A 17669-nucleotide genomic window follows, 5' to 3' on the forward strand; every position below is an offset into this window, starting at 1 on the left:
ACAGATCATGTAGTACATGTGTCCTGCAGTCCTATGTAACACCACAGATAACACAGTGATATCTCTGAGTACAGATCATGTAGTACATGTGTCCTGCAGTCCTATGTAACACCACAGATAACACAGTGATATCTCTGAGTACAGATCATGTAGTAGATGTGTCCTGCAGTCCTATGTAACACCACAGATAACACAGTGATATCTCTGAGTACAGATCATGTAGTAGATGTCTCCTGCAGTCCCATGTAACACCACAGATAACACACAGTGTTGGGGCCTTGTCATAATAACCCCTGGCAGGTTGATTCTGCTGGGAGTTGTAGTGCATGGTTCTGGACATATTCTTGCTCTCTCTGTGGTGTGGGGGGTGTTGGGGCCCCTGTTGTCTTTGTGGTAATATTTCCCTTTGTGTTTTGGGTGACATTGTTTCTTCTTCCTCATTCAGATACAAAGTTTCCTGCTGGATATTATCTCTCTCCGCCATATTGTTCTCCTCCTGCATCGCCTGCTGCGTCCCCCCCACAAGTCTCTGCCCGGCTGGAGAACAGGGAATTATGGAAGAAGTTTGATACTGTGGGGACAGAGATGATACTCACCAAAAATGGAAGGTAATCCCAGCACCCTCAACCCTACTACATCACTTCCCAACACCCAGAACCAGGGCAGAACCTCATTTATTAACTTCAGAGCTTTCCCTTCCAGAAAGTTCTGGGTGACCAACCAATAGGAATGTCTGCCTGATACCATGTGACAGGATACATAATAAACAACAATCATGCATATTAAAATATTATAATTGGAACATAGTTCAGATAGAGACCAGCAGGTGGCGCTGTTATTCTGTTAGGGACTTCATACAGACTTACCGGACTCTCTTATAGATACTGACACCTTCAATCCTAGAGGGATTACCCAGAAAGATTAGAGTCCGGCCCCAACTCTGGGTCACTTCCATAGAATGCCAGGACTACAGTAAAGACTGACACCTGCATAACAAGCGTGGGGAGATGTGTGTGAACCTGACAACCTTTAGGGCGCTGTGATGGGCCCCATTAGTGGTGTCACCAGTTTAAGCACTTCCTCCAGGGGCGCTGTGATGGGCCCCATTAGTGGTGGTCACCAGTTGGAGGACTTCCTCCGGGGGCGCTGTGATGGGCCTCATTAGTGGTGGTCACCAGTTGGAGGACTTCCTCCGGGGGCGCTGTGATGGGCCCCATTAGTGGTGGTCACCAGTTGGAGGACTTCCTCCGGGGGCGCTGTGATGGGCCCCATTAGTGGTGGTCACCAGTTGAAGGACTTCCTCCGGGGGCGCTGTGATGGGCCTCCTTAGTGGTGGTCACCAGTTGAAGGACTTCCTCCGGGGGCGCTGTGATGGGCCTCATTAGTGGTGGTCACCAGTTGAAGGACTTCCTCCGGGGGCGCTGTGATGGGCCTCATTAGTGGTGGTCACCAGTTGAAGGACTTCCTCCGGGGGCGCTGTGATGGGCCTCATTAGTGGTGGTCACCAGTTGAAGGACTTCCTCCGGGGGCGCTGTGATGGGCCTCATTAGTGGTGGTCACCAGTTGAAGGACTTCCTCCGGGGGCGCTGTGATGGGCCCCATTAGTGGTGGTCACTAGTTGCCAGATTCTGGGACTGATTTTGGGTGTTGTTTTCTTGACAGGCGGATGTTCCCGGAGTTCTCCGTCTCCCTCTCCGGCCTGGATCCGCACAGTCTCTACTCCCTCTGTGTCCAGGCTGTTCCAGATGGTGAGAACCGTTACAAGTGGCGTGACGGAGCCTGGAGCATGAGCGGCAGAGCAGAGCCGGGACCCCCCACCCGCCTCTACCTCCACCCTGAGTCCCCAGCCCCTGGTCACCGATGGATGGAGAGGCCCATCTGCTTCAACAAGATCCGACTGACTAACAACACCCTGAGCCAGGGAGGACAGGTATGGAGGGCAAGGAGGTCCATACAGTATAGCAGAATGGCGCCCCCTAGGGTGGAGAATTCATGAAAACTGATGAATTCTTGCATCCCAATGCTATGATGTCTCCTCAGCTGGTCCTGCAGTCCATGCACCGCTACTACCTGCGACTACACATCATCCCCACCTCCAATAACAGAGCTCGCCAGCCCCCAGCATCCTCCATCTCCTTCCCAGAGACGTCCTTCATAGCGGTCACCAGCTACCAGAACCCCAGGGTCAGTATACAACCATTACTGTGTCCCCTCCCCCCTGCTACAGGTCATGTGACCTCATAGATGGCTTCCCACAATACACTGCTTTCTGCATGTCCTGCAGGAATGTGAAGGAATGGAGCTACTCCAAGTGCACTGGAGGCATGTCCTCACACAGCTGTGCTCTCTGCAGCCAGTGTAACGTGTATTATATGTTGTTAGTAGGAGCAGAACTTTGATATATAATCCAGGATTGTAGCTGCACTTGGGCCGTGTCCTCACACTGCTGTGCTCTGAACTCTTTGTATTAAGCTTTACAGCTCTTCTCTTCTGTTCAAAATATAAGTCTTAGTAATTAATCAAAAGCCTACTATGGCTTTTACTCAGATCAGAGGACTTTTAATGCACAGAGCACAGCAGTGTGAGGATATACCCTCAGTGCACCTGGAGAAGCAACAATCCTGGAATTGAGATTTCATACACAAAGGTCTGATTACACATCTCTCCAGGGACAACACATAGCACTGGCTGCAGTCTGCATGTTTTATCACTGTCTCCTCCCACTTTTATTAGCTCCGCCCCTTATATATATATATTTTTTTTAACTTCTTGCTCTTTTTAGCTTTCCTTGCTGAAAATTGAAGAAAATCCATTTGCAAAAGGAATCAAATATTTCAAGAGTCAACAGGAGCAGTAAGTGTGTATGGGCAGCTGCACCATGTGAGGGGTCCCCGGGGGCCACTGTACAGAGGGCTGAAAAACAAATATTCTCTATTGCAGTAACACCCTGAGAAAGAGGCGGAGCAAACCCGGAGCGGATGAAGATGGATCCCCAGGTAATGTAATGTCACAGGGCAACCACTAGGCAGAGATTACTTATACTGTACTGATTATACCCCAGAGCTGCACTCACTATTCTGCTGCTGGTGCAGTCACTGTGTACATACATGACATTACTTATCCTGTACTGATCCTGAGTTACATCCTGTATTATACCCCAGAGCTGCACTCACTATTCTGCTGCTGGTGCAGTTACTGTGTACATACATGACATTACTTATCCTGTACTGATCCTGAGTTACATCCTGCATTATACCCCAGAGCTGCACTCACTATTCTGCTGCTGGTGCAGTCACTGTGTACATACATGACATTACTTATCCTGTACTGATCCTGAGTTACATCCTGTATTATACCCCAGAGCTGCACTCACTATTCTGCTGCTGGTGCAGTCACTGTGTACATACATGACATTACTTATCCTGTACTGATCCTGAGTTACATCCTGTATTATACCCCAGAGCTGCACTCACTATTCTGCTGCTGGTGCAGTCACTGTGTACATACATGACATTACTTATCCTGTACTGATCCTGAGTTACATCCTGCATTATACCCCAGAGCTGCACTCACTATTCTGCTGCTGGTGCAGTCACTGTGTACATACATGACATTACTAATCCTGTACTGATCCTGAGTTACATCCTGTATTATACCCCAGAGCTGCACTCATTATTCTGCTGCTGGTGCAGTCACTGTGTACATACATGACATTACTTATCCTGTACTGATCCTGAGTTACATCCTGTATTATACCCCAGAGCTGCACTCACTATTCTGTCACTGCTGGAGATAATATATAGTAATACAGATTGTTGTGTCTTTCAGAGTACAAGAGACATACAGAGGGCGCTGCTGAGCAAACAACTCTTTACAGTTACAGTGGAGCGGAGAGACAGCTTGACTTAGATGAGAGCACTGAGGAGAAAAGTGAGCGACTACAGGTGTCAGAAGAGACTACAGATGAGGAGAAGAGAGATATGAGAGTGGAGGAAAGAGACGAGACACGCCCTCCTATACCAGAGAGTCCCAGAGGTGGTGACACCCGGGATATTGGGTGCAGCGCCCCCCAGTCTGGAGACGTCACACATGAGGAATGGACAGGGAGCTCCCAGCGGATGGACAGTCTAGTGCATTGGGACCCCATAACACGGAGGGCAGTGTGGGCCCCTGCCTTGTCCCCTCTGCCTGTGCCTACCTACCCTCCGGCATGTCCTGTGGATCACAGGTAGGTTCCTGCTGGTCCTGTCTGTCTTCTTGCTCTCCTTGTCTCCGCTGGTGACTGACCGCTCTTCTTCTCTTACAGATTCGCTGCTCCGTCCTCCCCGGCACTGGCTGCATATTCCTCCCCGGTCTCTAATTTGCCCCCCGTGGGCCCCTATTTAATGGGCGCCTGGACATCTGCACCTGTCAGACTGAGTTATCCCCTTCCTGCGCTGCACCCGCCATTCATGCAGCAGGTCTGCACAACACCCTGGTACCTGCCCCCTCATGCCACCACCAGGGGTCTCTGAGGACATGGGGGGCCCCCCCCAGAACAGCACAGAGGACTTTGTGGGTGCCCCGCACTGGACAATATAGTGGGCTGGAGGACAATGGACATGTATGAGGAGCTTATCCCCCACAGTCGGACGTCTCAGCTTGGTCTCCACCATCATGGCGGCCGTGCAGACTGACAACCTGTATCATTACTGTAAAATAAACCCTTTATTCACATTGTCGGATGGTCCTAGAGGTTTGTATTATGGGGTCCTCTCCTCATAAATGTGTCCTCTGTTGCTCTCCTCCTGGTGGGGTGTCCTGGGCCTCTGCTCCCCGAGTCTGCCGCTCCCCCTCATACTCCTGAAGGAAGGTGCGAAGCTTGGAGGGGTAATCCGTCATGACCCCGGTGACTCCACAATCAAAGGCTCTCCGGAAATCAGAGTCCTGGTTCAGTACCCAGAGGTAAACCTGCGGGGGGCGCCACACGTCATACACAAGAACAGAATGTCAATGTGATACATGTAGTATATATACAGCACAGGCATTACATGACCCGACCCCTGTATAACACACTGGTGATTCACTATCAGCAAAAAATGTTCTTCAGTAATTTAAATCAAAAAGTGAAACTCTTGAGAAAATATTGGAGGGATCAGCTGAGGCGCTGCAGAGGTGTTAGGGCATGGAGGGATCAGCAGATGGCGCTGCAGAGGTGTTATGGCATGGAGGGATCAGCAGATGGCGCTGCAGAGGTGTTATGGCATGGAGGGATCAGCAGATGGCGCTGCAGAGGTGTTATGGCATGGAGGGATCAGCTGAGGCGCTGCAGAGGTGTTAGGGCATGGAGGGATCAGCAGATGGCGCTGCAGAGGTGTTATGGCATGGAGGGATCAGCTGAGGCGCTGCAGAGGTGTTATGGCATAGAGGGATCAGCAGATGGTGCTGCAGAGGTGTAATGGAGGGATCAGCTGATGGCGCTGAAGAGGTGTGATGGAGGGATCGGCTGATGGCGTAGAAGAGGTGTGATGGAGGGATCGGCTGATGGCGCTGCAGAGGTGTAATGGAGGGAATAGCTGATGGCGCTGAAGAGGTGTGATGGAGGGATCAGCTGATGCGCTGCAGAGGTGTAATGGAGGGATCGGCTGATGGCGCTGCAGAGGTGTAATGGAGGGAGCGGCTGATGGCGCTGCAGAGGTGTAATGGAGGTATCAGCTGATGGCGCTGCAGAGGTGTGATGGAGGGATCAGCTGATGGCGCTGCAATGGTGTAATGGAGGGAGCGGCTGATGTCGCTGCAGAGGTGTAATGGAGGGAGCGGCTGATGTCGCTGCAGAGGTGTAATGGAGGTATCAGCTGAAGGCGCTGCAGAGGTGTGATGGAGGGATCAGCTGATGGCGCTGCAGAGGTGTAATGGAGGGAGCGGCTGATGTCGCTGCAGAGGTGTAATGGAGGGAGCGGCTGATGTCGCTGCAGAGGTGTAATGGAGGGATAAGTTGATGGCGCTGCAGAGGTGTAATGGAGGTATCAGCTGAAGGCGCTGCAGAGGTGTGATGGAGGGATCAGCTGATGTCGCTGCAGAGGTGTAATGGAGGTATCAGCTGAAGGCGCTGCAGAGGTGTGATGGAGGGATCAGCTGATGGCGCTGCAGAGGTGTAATGGAGGGAGCGGCTGATGTCGCTGCAGAGGTGTAATGGAGGGAGCGGCTGATGTCGCTGCAGAGGTGTAATGGAGGGATAAGTTGATGGCGCTGCAGAGGTGTAATGGAGGTATCAGCTGAAGGCGCTGCAGAGGTGTGATGGAGGGATCAGCTGATGGCGCTGCAGAGGTGTAATGGAGGGAGCGGCTGATGTCGCTGCAGAGGTGTAATGGAGGGAGCGGCTGATGTCGCTACAGAGGTGTAATGGAGGGATAAGTTGATGGCGCTGCAGAGGTGTAATGGAGGGATAAATTGATGGCGCTGCAGAGGTGTGATCGAGGGATCGGCAAGTGTTAGGGATTATTTCTGGATTATTTCAGAGCTTCTACCTCAGTTTTCTAGCAAAGAAGCCCTGATAAATGACCCCCAATGACTTTTGGGTTTTCCTTGGCTGTCGCCGTAATCATCCACAATAACAGAAATAATCACTTGAAGCAGCGCACTCTGTGTATAATGGAGTCTGTGTATTATAGGAGATTCACTTTTTGAATTGAATTACTGAAAAAAATGACTTTTTGCTGATATTTTATCATGACCCGACCTGTGTATAATATACAAAACCCATCATGTATATAACGTATATGACGCGATATGTGTTTAATATAAATTACATGACTCAACCTGTGTATAATGTATATGACCTGACCTGTGTATAAAATACATTATATAACCTCTTTACATGACCAGTGCTGAGAGTCACGTGATGTGTTACCTGGATGCCTCTGTCCTGGAGATGCTGAAACAGACTCTTCCTCATCATCAGTCTGCAAGTAAAGACATTGTCCGATGTATAATGTGATATAATATAATGATCACTGTACAGATGGAGTATTATACATTATAATAGTACAGTATTCCTTTCCTGCCACCAGTAGCCATTGACTTTGGCTGTGACTGGAGAAGGGATGATGAATGTTGTGGGGAATTGGCCCAGTAGAGATGGAGGTAACAGAGGTTTGTGGTACAGTTCATGAGGTCAGGGCTGTAGCTGTCAGCTTCCTTTTAGTCTCTCTGCTGCCCTCCTCAGCAGCCTTATGTCGCCTGATTAGGCTGCTGCCAATACCTGTGTCCAAGGTGCTGAACAACACAAAACCTGACCCAACCAAACAGGGAGGTGGAATGGACCCCCCACTACCAGTCTGCGGATCCACTCCATATAATCCCGGCCCAGGAGAGTATTAAACAACTGCTCCAACAAATAGCTTGTTCAAGCCGAACTTCCCGGATTTACAGGGTTTGCAGCTGGACAAACACAACCAACCTTACACAATAAAAAAACCTAGGGAAAACATACCGCCCAGTGTCTCCCAATGTATATATGCATGTGTAATGTGTATCTGTGTCATGTGGAGATGTAACCTGTGCAGTGCTGGAAGATACTGTACAATATGGAGATCCCTTCGAAGGACCTGTCAGCAGCACTTACTTGTCCTGCAGGTAGACCAGGAAGCGGTTCCTCATCAGAGAGTTATGTGGGAAATATGTCCTAAAGAAAGAGACTGTGGTGAGACCTCAGTATACAGCAGAGACCCCCCCCCCTATATATTATACACCCACCTGTTTATAAGGGAGGGCATGTACGTCTCCACCACCGACTCCGGCAGATCCACAAATGGCAGGAGCCCCGTGTAGTAGAGGAAGAGGAGGAGAAACCCCCGGCGTGGCGTGAACATGAACGGCATCTCTGGGTTCTGATGGGAGATGATGAGAATGTAGTAGTTACAGGAGGATGTAACTAGGGTATGAAATACAAGGAACAAAATGGAGGATGATGGAGGTAGTAGTGTTAATACAGAGGAGCATAAACATTTGTAACTAAGTAGAGAATGAGGAAGTAGTCGTAGTAGTGGAGAAGAAACTGACTGAGGATGTGAGGTGGAGATGATGGAGTGGTAGTAGTAAATGAGGAAATGATGGAGGAGGATGTGAGGTGGAGATGATGGAGTGGTAGTAGTAGAGGGATGAATGATGGAGGAGGATGTGAGGTGGAGATGATGGAGTTGTAGTAGTAGAGGAATGAATGATGGAGGAGGATGTGAGGTGGAGATGATGGAGTGGTAGTAGTAAATAAGGAAATGATGGAAGAGGATGTGAGGTGGAGATGATGGAGTTGTAGTAGTAGAGGAATGAATGATGGAGGAGGATGTGAGGTGGAGATGATGGAGTGGTAGTAGTAGAGGAATGAATGATGGAGGAGGATGTGAGGTGCAGATGATGGAGTGGTAGTAGTAAAGGAACGAATGATGGAGGAGTTTCTGAGGTGGAGATGATGGAGTGGTAGTAGGAGATGAATGAATGATGGAAGAGGATGTGAGGTGGAGATGATGGAGTAGTAGTAGTAGATGAATGAATGATGGAGAATGTGAGGTTGCAGTAGTGGAGATGATACTCCAGGTGGAGATGATGGAGTAGTAGTGAGGCCGCATTCTCGTTACCTCCTTACGACATTTCTTCATGACCTGGTCGCTGGTGCTGGCCCAGATGGTCTTCTCTGCCCGATGGTATCTCCTCACAAGCTCGGACACCTAGCACACAGGAGGTAGTCAGTGACTGCGGCCAAACAGAGGGTCAGTGCCCACCACAGGGCCACCCAGTACCTACCTTCTTAATCAGCTCATCACTGTCCTCCTTAATCTCCACATTGATGGGTTTGTCGGGGTATCTCTGGAAGACTTCCTCCAGCAGGGGGATGCGACGGTCTGTGCCCGTCGACATGTGGCCTGTGACACACAAATGTATGAGGCACAGAGGAGATGCTGGGACTTGTAGTTCTACAACTCGCTTTTAGAGTCACTGCAACACGCTACCTGGAAAGAAGGTGACCTCCAGAGACGGCTTATACTGCGGCAGCTCCTAGGGAGGGAAAAAGATTACCATCCGCAATGACACACTGTAACGAACAATCAGCACACAGATTCATATCTCGAGATTGTAGCAAACCCTCAGCTGTGAAAAGCCTCGTACGTATACCTCGTATGTGACGTCACGTATGTTGACATTGTGTCCCGTCTGCCTTAACAGATTGCCATCATGTGACACGACAACGCGTCCATCTTTGGTCATATGACAGTCCAGCTCCAGGAGGTCTGTGTGATGGGCGACAGCGCTGCAAGGAGAGAAACATGGAACCGCGGTCTGAGGCCCAGTCACACATGATAACCGTGGGATTAAACAGATTCTGATACAGGCTTAGAATACCTAAAATAGTCTGAATGGTCTAAAATAGAGAACCCCCTCGAAGTCCCCAGTTGTTGTCTATACTTTAGACTTTAGGACAACAGGAGGGGATTTTTCCTGGGGAACCAATCAGATGTCAGTTCTCATTTTTCAGAGGCCCTTTAGTGAATAAAAACTGCTATCTGATTGGTTGCTATGTGTACATGTGTCTCTTATCCTTAGTAACCAATTTTGATGGCTTCTCTGTATATAATAATGCAGCCCCCCACATAACAATGCTCCCTCTGTGAACTAGCGATAACCCCAATGTAATAATACTGCATACAGCATAACAACACTCACACAAGGGATACCACCTGGTCGGTATTTTTTTGCTCCAGATATTGAATTAAGGGGTCCCTTTTACTGCCCCCCATATAACAACCCTACGCTGCCCCCTGTATAGCCCCTCTACTCTGCTTCCATTATAACAACCCTGTGATGCCCCCCCCATAACAAACCTACAATGCCTACATAAAACCACCCTACGCTGCCCCCCCCATATAACTACCCTGCTCTGCCCCCCATTGCACTTACTTCTCAAACGCCTCCATTGTGTTTTCAATTCTCTCCCCTGCTCCTGAAAGATAGAAGAATAACACAGTCCAATCATCGCATCTATCACCCAGCTTTCTCTGAATCCTGAATGGCGTCTCTGCCTTATTACATAGTGACACATCCACTGTTTCATGTAGATTTGGGAAATTTTGGAAAATCACGTGACAGCCTATTCGGCTTATATAGCCAAATCTTACACCCAGCTTTCCCAAACACCTCAGAGACCAGTCTCCACATTTCTTCCTTATGAGACAGATTTGCCATTCAGAATTGTAGAAAGCAGAGTAGGAGAAGCAAGGGCAGAATTATTAGTTATTATCCAGCTTTTTGACCTGTAATAATTAGTTTCAGAGGTCATATCTGTCACAATTTATTGGATAGGGTTCCCCATCTTTCCCATGGGGGCACAGGTGGGCGACTTACCCCCTCGGTGGGAGATGTGGCGGCAGTGGAAGGCCAGTCTCTTCCTCTTCTGCAGGATGTGTGGATGCTTTAGCAAATAATAGGAAGTAGCAGCATAGCCCCCCAGGACTGGGACCAGGTAGTATAAGGAGGGCCTCATGTTGCCAGCGGCTGATCCAGAGGCAGCAGGACCTGAGGAGGAGGAGAACAGGAGCTTTAATCATCCAGATGCATAGAGGCCGGGAGGAGGGATGCTCCTGGGCACACACAGCAGCCGCCTCCTCACTGCATCTGCTGCCATGGCCACTGCCCGGAAATAATCCCTGCTCAGCCAGTGCCCAGACACAGGAGTAACGTCTGCAGATTAATCTGTCTGCAGGGTGGTGCCACAGGGCATCATCCACTACCACATGGCATTCTCTACTGCCACAGGGTACCCTCTACTTCTACTAGGTACCCTCTACTGCCACAGAGCATCCTCTACTGCCACAGGCATCATCCACTACCACAGGGCAACTTCTACTGCCACAGGGCATCCTCTACTGCCACAGGGTACCCTCTACTGCCACAGGCATCATCCACTACCACAGGGCAACTTCTACTGCCACAGGGCATCCTCTACTGCCACAGGGTACCCTCTACTGCCACAGGCATCATCCACTACCACAGGGCAACTTCTACTGCCACAGGGCATCCTCTACTGCCACAGGGTACCCTCTACTGCCACAGGCATCATCCACTACCACAGGGCAACTTCTACTGCCACAGGGCATCCTCTACTGCCACAGGGTACCCTCTACTGCCACAGGCATCATCCACTACCCCAGGGCAACTTCTACTGCCACAGGGCATCCTCTACTGCCACAGGGCATCCTCTACTGCCACAGGGTACCCTCTACTGCCACAGGCATCATCCACTACCACAGGGCAACTTCTACTGCCACAGGGCATCCTCTATTGCCACAGGGTACCCTCTACTTCTACTAGGTACCCTATACTGCCACATGGCATCTTCGATCTTCTACTGCTACCAGGTGCCCTCTAATACCAAAGAAAACATTACCTGCCACAGGGTATCCTCTAATGCCACAGGAGACATCACCTGCCACAGGGCATCCCCCAATACCACAGGGCATCCCCTAATACCAAGGCCATCCTCTAATACCACAGGGCATCCTCTACTGATACCAGGTTCTCTACTGCCACAGGGCATCCTCTAATACCACAGGGCATCCTCTACTGCTACAAGGTATCTTCCACTGCCACAGGGCATCACCCACTACCACAGGGCATCACCCACTACCACAGGGCATCACCCACTACCACAGGGCATCCTCTATTGCCACAGGGCACCCTCCAAAACCACAGGGCATCCTCTAACACCACAGGGCATCCTCTACTGCCACAGGGCACCCTCCAAAACCACAGGGCGTCCTCTACTGCCACAGGACACCCTCCAATACCACAGGACACATCTAATACCAAGGCCATCCTCTAATACCACAGGGCATCCTCTACTGATACCAGGGACCCTCTACTGCCACAGGGCATCCTCTAATACCACAGGGCATCCTTTACTGCTACAAGGTATCTTCCACTGCCACAGGGCATCACCCACTACCACAGGGCATCACCCACTACCACAGGGCATCCTCTATTGCCACAGGGCATCCTCTAACACCACAGGGCACCCTCCAAAACCACAGGGCATCCTCTAACACCACAGGGAATCCTCTAACACCACAGGGAATCCTCCAAAACCACAGGGCGTCCTCTACTGCCACAGGACACCCTCCAATACCACAGGACACATCTAATACCAAGGCCATCCTCTAATACCACAGGGAATCCTCTACTGATACCAGGGAAGCTCTACTGCCACAGGGCATCCTCTAATACCACAGGGCATCCTTTACTGCTACAAGGTATCTTCCACTGCCACAGGGCATCCTCTATTGCCACAGGGCACCCTCCAAAACCACAGGGCATCCTCTAACACCACAGGGAATCCTCTAACACCACAGGGCGTCCTCTACTGCCACAGGACACCCTCCAATACCACAGGACACATCTAATACCAAAGGGCATCCTCTACTGCCACACAGTTAGCTTTTCTTTCTCATCTGTTACAGGGCATCTGCTGGTCTACACTATGGCGGTGGGCACCCCTGCCATCCGTAGCCACATAGTATCTGCTTCTTTCCTGATACAATGTATCCCATTATTCCAAGCTTATAATCAATAGTAAATAAACAACAGAAGCTGAAGGCACAGTCCAAGGGAATACAATGAACATACAGGAAAATATAGAGGGAAGTGATGGAGGAGGCTCTAGTCATCGGTGCGGCCTCATCTCCCAGATATACGGAAAAAGAAAGAACCTACTTCCACATTAAGCACAGTGTTTGATGTCCCTTCCCTAGTCGCCTTGTGCTCCTCCTATAAATGAGGAAAAATCACAATTCTAATGGCTTGTGCCAGAAATGACAATTTTTTTTCATGCCTTGCATGTTGTAAAATGGATACAGACAAAATATAACAGACCTATTTATGTTGTGGTCAATTTTTTACTTGGAAAATCATTGCAATCCATCTTCATGTAAGCTCTTGTGTCCCTCCCTCATCCTCATAGACTGTAAGCTCTTGTGTCACCCCCTCATTCTCATAGACTGTAAGCTCTTGTGTCCTTCCCTCATTCTCATAGACTGTAAGCTCTTGTGTCCCTCCCTCATCCTCATAGACTGTAAGCTCTTGTGTCACCCCCGCATCCTCATAGACTGTAAGCTCTTGTGTCCCTCCCTCATCCTCATAGACTGTAAGCTCTTGTGTCACCCCCTCATCCTCATAGACTGTAAGCTCTTGTGTCCCCCCCTCATCCTCATAGACTGTAAGCTCTTGTGTCACCCCTCATCCTCATAGACTGTAAGATCTTGTGTCACCCCTCATCCTCATAGACTGTAAGCTCCTGTGTCACCCCCTCATCCTCATAGACTGTAAGCTCTTGTGTCCCTCCCTCATCCTCATAGACTGTAAGCTCTTGTGTCACCCCCTCATCCTCATAGACTGTAAGCTCTTGTGTCCCTCCCTCATCCTCATAGACTGTAAGCTCTTGGGTCACCCCCTCATCCTCATAGACTGTAAGCTCTGTGTCACCCCTCATCCTCATAGACTGTAAGCTCCTGTGTCACCCCCTCATCCTCATAGACTGTAAGCTCTTGTGTCACCCCTCATCCTCATAGACTGTAAGCTCTTGTGTCACCCCCTCATCCTCATAGACTGTAAGCTCTTGTGTCACCCCTCATCCTCATAGACTGTAAGCTCTTGTGTCACCCCTCATCCTCATAGACTGTAAGCTCTTGTGTCACCCCTCATCCTCATAGACTGTAAGCTCTTGTGTCACCCCCTTCATCCTCATAGACTGTAAGCTCTTGTGTCCCCCCCTCATCCTCATAGACTGTAAGCTCTTGTGTCACCCCTCATCCTCATAGACTGTAAGATCTTGTGTCACCCCTCATCCTCATAGACTGTAAGCTCCTGTGTCACCCCCTCATCCTCATAGACTGTAAGCTCTTGTGTCCCTCCCTCATCCTCATAGACTGTAAGCTCTTGTGTCACCCCCTCATCCTCATAGACTGTAAGCTCTTGTGTCCCTCCCTCATCCTCATAGACTGTAAGCTCTTGGGTCACCCCCTCATCCTCATAGACTGTAAGCTCCTGTGTCACCCCCTCATCCTCATAGACTGTAAGCTCTTGTGTCACCCCTCATCCTCATAGACTGTAAGCTCTTGTGTCACCCCCTCATCCTCATAGACTGTAAGCTCTTGTGTCACCCCCTCATCCTCATAGACTGTAAGCTCTTGTGTCACCCCTCATCCTCATAGACTGTAAGCTCTTGTGTCACCCCTCATCCTCATAGACTGTAAGCTCTTGTGTCACCCCCTTCATCCTCATAGACTGTAAGCTCTTGTGTCACCCCCTCATCCTCATAGACTGTAAGCTCTTGTGTCCCCCCCTCATCCTCATAGACTGTAAGCTCTTGTGTCACCCCTCATCCTCATAGACTGTAAGATCTTGTGTCACCCCTCATCCTCATAGACTGTAAGCTCCTGTGTCACCCCCTCATCCTCATAGACTGTAAGCTCTTGTGTCCCTCCCTCATCCTCATAGACTGTAAGCTCTTGTGTCACCCCCTCATCCTCATAGACTGTAAGCTCTTGTGTCCCTCCCTCATCCTCATAGACTGTAAGCTCTTGTGTCACCCCCTCATCCTCATAGACTGTAAGCTCTTGTGTCACCCCTCATCCTCATAGACTGTAAGCTCCTGTGTCACCCCCTCATCCTCATAGACTGTAAGCTCTTGTGTCACCCCTCATCCTCATAGACTGTAAGCTCTTGTGTCACCCCCTCATCCTCATAGACTGTAAGCTCTTGTGTCACCCCTCATAAGCATAGACTGTAAGCTCTTGTGTCACCCCTCATCCTCATAGACTGTAAGCTCTTGTGTCACCCCCTTCATCCTCATAGACTGTAAGCTCTTGTGTCACCCCCTTCATCCTCATATACTGTAAGCTCTTGTGTCACCCCCTTCATCCTCATAGACTGTAAGCTCTTGTGTCACCCCCTTCATCCTCATAGACTGTAAGCTCTTGTGTCACCCCCTTCATCCTCATAGACTGTAAGCTCTTGTGTCACCCCCTTCATCCTCATAGACTGTAAGCTCTTGTGTCACCCCTCATCCTCATAGACTGTAAGCTCTTGTGTCACCCCTCATCCTCATAGACTGTAAGCTCTTGTGTCACCCCCTTCATCCTCATAGACTGTAAGCTCTTGTGTCACCCCCTCATCCTCATAGACTGTAAGCTCTTGTGTCACCCCCTCATCCTCATAGACTGTAAGCTCTTGTGTCACCCCCTCATCCTCATAGACTGTAAGCTCTTGTGTCACCCCCTCATAGACTGGAAGTACTTCTGTCACTCCCTTCATCCTCATTAGTTTTTCAGCGACGCCAGCCTTGTGCGCTTATTGTGGAAGGAGAACTGAATAAAACGTAAAGATTTCATATGAACTTTGATTGTTATCCACTGCCCATAGGATAGGGGAGAATAAGCTGATCACTGGGGGTTCCACTGCTGGGACCCACAATGATCGAGAGAACAGGCCCCTGTCCTGACCCTCCATTCAATACTACAGAAGTGTCGGAAACTGTGAAGCACAGCAGACGGATATCTCCGGCACTCTTCTATCATAGACTATCGAAAGACTGAAATAAAGATAATTAACATCAGCTCACCATAAACTCTGCCGTAGTGCGCAGGAAAACATCCCAAAAAAGTTTCCAAAGAAAAACAGGGATCTCCCAATTCCAGCTCTGCAAAGGGCAGATTAGTGTTTTATTCCATCTGGTGAAAACATATGAAGAAACATAGAAAGCAGGGGGTGTTCAGGAGAAGGAAAGAGACCTACGCGTTTCGGTGTGAGGCCTTACTCATGGCCAGGGTTGTCCTCAGCGATCACACAACAAACTCATTACACACATCATAAAAAAGTCGTAAAATTGGGGCTCTATGGCCTAAAATACTATCTGAATAATAACAAAAGTGACGATGAGTCCACCAGGACCTGGCTCAAATATGACCATAATGGAAGTTTAGCTTCTTCTGTGTAGACAATCAGATGTTAGTGTATCGCCTTCTGTACCATTTACCTTGTGTCATGTACAGAATAATAAATGTTCGTTTGTTGTAATTGCTCTGTAGGATTTTTCAAAAAGTCTCAAAAAGCATAAAAAGTCCCAGCACATTTGCCAGCAGGAGACTGGAGTAACTATGAGACTTTTATATTTTGCATGACTCTGGCTCTGCACGGTGTTGTACTTGCAGTAGTTCTATGTTTACACCAGATTAATAAAGTGGGAAATACCTCCGTGAGACCAAAAAACGCAATGCAACTTTTTTTTACGTCACAACAACCAATGATAAATAAGCCCCAATGTGTCAGCATCACAGAAGGGTTATAGATATAGAGAGAGGGTATAAACCAATAGCAGAACATGAAGAGGACAGAACCCATTAGTATCTCCTTATTAGGATCTTATTCACTGTTATTGGGTTATTTTGATGTTATTTGTACTTTCGCTTCATGTTAACATTATTCTAGGACACACAACCTGATACTATGATGGTTTTTATAATGTGTCAGCCTGTTGCGGGTTCAGAGAGGACGATTCCTTCTGTTTCAATAGATAATGAACTGTGGATTATGATACAATATATTATTGATCCCATGGGGGGAAATTCTCATGTACACAGAATATTAGATGTGACCATGAGTAAGGCCCCACATAATGAGACGCGGAGGTCCGATGATTCCTTCTCCTGAGCAGCCATTGGTTCCTGGGTTTCTTTAAATCAGATTATGATGTAGTGATCATCATCTTCCTATAGGGGGCGTCCTGGAATCTAGGAATTTCCTTAATGTAGTTGTCAATCAAACTTGCAGAGGTGACAGCAGCCTCCCCAGGGGTAATGCCATGGAGCTGGACTGAGTTATGAAGATGGGGTCCACCATCTGATCCAAAATTTTATTTGACGATTATGTTGCTGTCACTTGGCACTCTCCTCCGCCACACCGGGTGGCAATCATGGCACAGCATCATTATTAGTCACCCCCCTGCCCTGACCAATACAAGCATCGCCCCATACAGAGCACCTACCCCTGTCCTCCTGGCGCACGGCGTGTAGTCTGCCCTCCGGCACCAGATATTACATAGTATTTGCACTTATCTCTTGGCACAATGTATCTGTTGCTCTTCCAGCTCAGGGATTTGTTCCAGTCGGAGATCCCACCACCAGCACAGGTAAGTCCTCACCTGGCACACAGCCTCAGCTCCTGTCCTGGCGCACAGTCCGCACTCCTGTATCTGATGGCACAGTAGTTGGTACCTCTGGTGTCCTATAGATCCGCCAGCCTCTTGGCACCAGCCCCACAGCTGCGCCCTCTTTCTACCTGTTCTCTGGACTGGAAGAGAATGTTGTAATCAGCAGATACACAAGTGACACTCAGCAGTTTGTGATAAAGGGTGTCCCCGGGTGACAGAGGTGGGTGCGGGCAGTGCCCCTGCCATGCCAGACCTGTGCAGGTATTCACAGACAGGACCTCTCTGCCCCTCACCTGATGGATACTTAATCCCTGCAGGTTCTGGCAGCTAAGAGGTTAATTCTGTATCTGACACACCCACCTACATTCCAGACAGGTATCTACCTGCAGCGCCACATACATGGACACAACCAGTCAGAGCAGTGACCCGAGGACATGGA

General features: G+C 49.2%; 2 protein-coding genes across 3 annotated transcripts in view; one reads left to right on the forward strand and one right to left on the reverse strand.

Annotated features, from left to right (window-relative positions):
• The window catches only part of LOC140075727 (T-box transcription factor TBX6-like), a gene marked incomplete at its 5' end in the record, with an annotated part of 51981 nt that extends 47467 nt beyond the window's left edge, over positions 1–4514 (forward strand). Inside the window, 7 exons of the mRNA XM_072121992.1 lie at positions 446–608; positions 1663–1930; positions 2041–2184; positions 2783–2853; positions 2941–2996; positions 3829–4228; positions 4307–4514. Coding sequence (XP_071978093.1) covers positions 446–608; positions 1663–1930; positions 2041–2184; positions 2783–2853; positions 2941–2996; positions 3829–4228; positions 4307–4514 — 1310 coding nt within the window. The remainder of the gene's footprint in view (positions 1–445; positions 609–1662; positions 1931–2040; positions 2185–2782; positions 2854–2940; positions 2997–3828; positions 4229–4306) is intronic.
• Positions 4515–4688: 174 nt separating this feature from the next.
• On the reverse strand, positions 4689–17506 carry GDPD3 (glycerophosphodiester phosphodiesterase domain containing 3). 2 transcript variants are annotated; one of them, XM_072119532.1, is made up of 11 exons: positions 17222–17506; positions 10375–10545; positions 9931–9973; positions 9148–9283; positions 8985–9030; positions 8779–8897; positions 8613–8702; positions 7735–7868; positions 7604–7663; positions 6890–6941; positions 4689–4950 (listed from the first exon to the last, which is right to left on the reverse strand). In XM_072119532.1, the coding sequence occupies exons 2-11, from the start codon at positions 10511–10513 to the stop codon at positions 4759–4761; spliced, it is 1011 nt and encodes a 336-aa protein (XP_071975633.1). In that variant the 5' UTR covers positions 10514–10545; positions 17222–17506; the 3' UTR covers positions 4689–4758. The 2 variants fall into 2 exon arrangements, with proteins under 2 accessions (XP_071975633.1, XP_071975635.1); XM_072119534.1 differs by lacking the exon at positions 17222–17506 and having other exon boundaries at positions 10375–10631.
• Positions 17507–17669: the final 163 nt, after the last annotated feature.

Source organism: Engystomops pustulosus, chromosome 8, assembly GCF_040894005.1.
Source record: "Engystomops pustulosus chromosome 8, aEngPut4.maternal, whole genome shotgun sequence".
In the NCBI taxonomy this organism is placed as follows: Eukaryota; Metazoa; Chordata; class Amphibia; order Anura; family Leptodactylidae; genus Engystomops; species Engystomops pustulosus.